Source organism: Limulus polyphemus, unplaced genomic scaffold (genome assembly GCF_000517525.1).
Source record: "Limulus polyphemus unplaced genomic scaffold, Limulus_polyphemus-2.1.2 Scaffold10046, whole genome shotgun sequence".
NCBI lineage: Eukaryota > Metazoa > Arthropoda > Merostomata > Xiphosura > Limulidae > Limulus > Limulus polyphemus.
In genome coordinates, this window is record NW_013675656.1 from 19,103 (window position 1) to 22,097 (window position 2,995).

Consider the following 2,995-nt stretch of genomic DNA (forward strand, 5'->3'; position numbering starts at 1 on the left):
ATACTAGTCACGTGACCTCGCTGACGTAACAATATCCTTATCTCAGAGATGTTGTAAATTGTGTGTAGACATCTCTTTAGATTTCAGGTGATTTATTAGATGGGAAAATGGTAAATTTATAGTATTAACCGTAAAAAATTAACTAATATTTTAAATCCAACCATAGGATTTCCAAATGTGTGCTTAAAATCTGCATGTGTATTCTTAAGGTTAGGCTTATAATTGGGGTAAAGCTACGTAGTGATCTAACATTAACAACCTGGTCAACTTGGAGTCGGTTCAGAATGTTCATATCAGTACATGAAAGAAAATTACGAGTTGAGTCTAATATATTTGGGCAGAGTGATATCTTGAACTTAGCATCTGTTGTGTAATAATACTGTGTAGTATAAGAGGATAATACTAAAGAAGGATCGTTAAGATACAGAGTTGTCTCCTTGAAAATATTATTGATATTTGTACAATTGTTTTAATAGAAAATTAACATCATTTATATGTTTAACACAGACAAAAGAAACAACTCTAATGAACGACAATGTATATGCTTAAAACTTTTATGAACATATCTTGTAAATGAATTATAATTGACTGAATCTAATTATTTAAGATTACATGATTGAAAGCAGATTATAGTTGATTTTGTATGTATTATACACGGGTTCAGTTGATAATGAAAATTGTGGATTTCTTTTCTTTCAATCGATAAGTTTATAGACTTTTGTAAGGACCATTTAGGCCTATATAAACACTACGTTTTGATAATATATTTCATGATGTATAAATAAACTTTAAGAAAAAGCCACATAAGATTTATAGCTTCACTCTTATAATCATATAGTTTTAATTTGTTTCTTTATAGGAAAAGTGAAAGTGAATGCATGGAAAGTGAGTCTGCTACGTAACAGAACAAAATGATGATCTAACTTAACCTTGTATTGGAGTAACTACTTAATAAAGCTGAGAAAACAACACGTACATGATGAATAATCTCTGACTACTGAGGTTAAAAATATAGTACCTTTTCCATATCTGTAAAACCTCCTTCATTTCCATTAACTCGACTTAGTGGAATTTTCCATTTGCTCATATTTTCTCAGTACTCCAAGTCTCTAAACAGTTATTTTATTGATGTTTCATCGAGTCGCCCTTAAGTCACTTGTCGTGGTAATATTACTTCTGCATGTTTTAGGCTTCAAATATAACCATTTGTCTAAAGGGTGACTAGTATTTTTTTTTTTTTTGCTTCTCCCCATTTCTAGCTTTTCTTTTTATGTTTTATACAGATTTGTTTGTATGTGATTAATTGGTTTTTGTGTTTTACATATATAAAGGAATCTCCTAAATATATATATTTTTGATATGATGTATGAAACTTTGTGCTCGTTGCTTTGCATGTTTATACAGAACCACTTAATTCTTTCTGTTTCATGTTCTTTACTTTATCATCAACTATTCTAGTCACTTCAACATGTTAATTCTAAGCAGTAACAAACGTTCTATGATGTTACTCTAATAAGATAATATCTATGTTTCCTCGAGCTGCTTTCTTCTTTCCATTTTATTGTTTACTGCAGTTGATAATGTTTATCTCTTTGGTACATGTATGTTATTGAGTTTCTATTTTTAGACTAACCTGTTTGAGAGATTTTATGATAATATCTGATATAACTAGAAATAAATATTTATATTTAAGGTTCCTTTTAATGATATTTTGAGAAGAAAAAAAAGGTTTTGACAAAATATTAATTTATATTATTTTCATTAAACAAGATTTGATATAACCCAAAATTCCAGATAAAAAGTTGATTAAAAATGTATAAATGTTAGCTTGTAAAAAAAACACTGATAATAAAATAAAAGTTAATCTTAAATCAATTTGGTATTTTTTTCATGTATCAATTTGGTGAAGATTCAGAGGTCATTGACAGGAATTAAAGAAGAGCCCGTGTGTACAGCAAGTTTGGAATCTCGGTGTTTAAGCCAAAGGGAGAAAAACTATTAGAATATACATCTTCTAGATCTCTGTTTATCAAGGTTTAAAGGTCACGGTATAGAGGAAGTTTAATTGAGCTCCCTACACTTGTTGTACTTTACTTCTCTGTATGTATGTTAACAGAAACCTTGACCTTGTATTTTTTGGTTATCCTCTGTAATTATCAAGAAAACAGACTAGTCACATGTAGAGAACACTTTCATCAACATCAAAAGTTATCTTTTTCTTGAATATTATGAAAATATGAATAATAGGGAAAGTCAATGTATTATTATTCTCACATTTTGTTTCATAACATATTCCAAGTTAGAGCGGTATATTAAAGTAGCCCCATTATTAATTAATCAAATTTTGACTTCTCTTCTATTATGGTACCTTTCTTTGATCAGAAAGTATTTAACATTGGTCACACGACTCAGAGTTTTAACTTCCTAAATCGAATAACGATACTCAGTTCACTGAACAGTCAACGGCTACAGAGCATTAAACAGCTTCAAAGACGGCCATCACAGCATAAAACCACAGTAGGGTTTTTATTTAGATGCACGTAACTTTTAATAACACAAAATATGAAGATCGGTGGAGATCTAAGAGTAATGTTTAACACTATGATGTATGAATATCGGTAGACAGTAGCGTACAATAGACTCGTAAGGGTAGTAAGCCATCTCACTAAAGCAGTATACGAAGATCAGTAGAAATTTGTAAGCAGTAATTTTTAATGAAACAGTGTACGAAGTTAAGAAGAGTGCTAGGAATTGTAATGTTTAACAGTATAGTGTATGAAGAGTTTTAAGAATAGTAATTTTTAATTTAAAAAAGATCAGTAGAGCTCTAGAAGTAATTTTTACCAGTATAGCGTACTACTGGTAAAAATTACTTCTAGAGCTCTACTGATCTTTGTACGCTATACTGGTAAAAATTACTTCTAGAGCTCTACTGATCTTTTAGCGTACAAAGATCAGTAGAGCTCTAGAAGTAATTTTTACCAGTATAGCGTAC

The 2,995-nt window shown here is 29.9% G+C and overlaps 1 protein-coding gene across 2 annotated transcripts in view; it reads left to right on the forward strand.

Moving 5' to 3' along the window:
• LOC111083549 (calmodulin-binding transcription activator 1-like) overlaps positions 1 to 1,294 on the forward strand; it is a 17,036-nt gene extending 15,742 nt beyond the window's left edge. For both annotated transcript variants that reach the window (XM_022380137.1, XM_022380136.1), the window contains one exon: positions 860 to 1,294. Coding sequence is in view for 1 of the 2 variants with exons in the window: in XM_022380136.1 (XP_022235844.1) it covers positions 860 to 868 (9 nt within the window). In the remaining variant the exon portion in view is untranslated. The remainder of the gene's footprint in view (positions 1 to 859) is intronic.
• Positions 1,295 to 2,995: the final 1,701 nt, after the last annotated feature.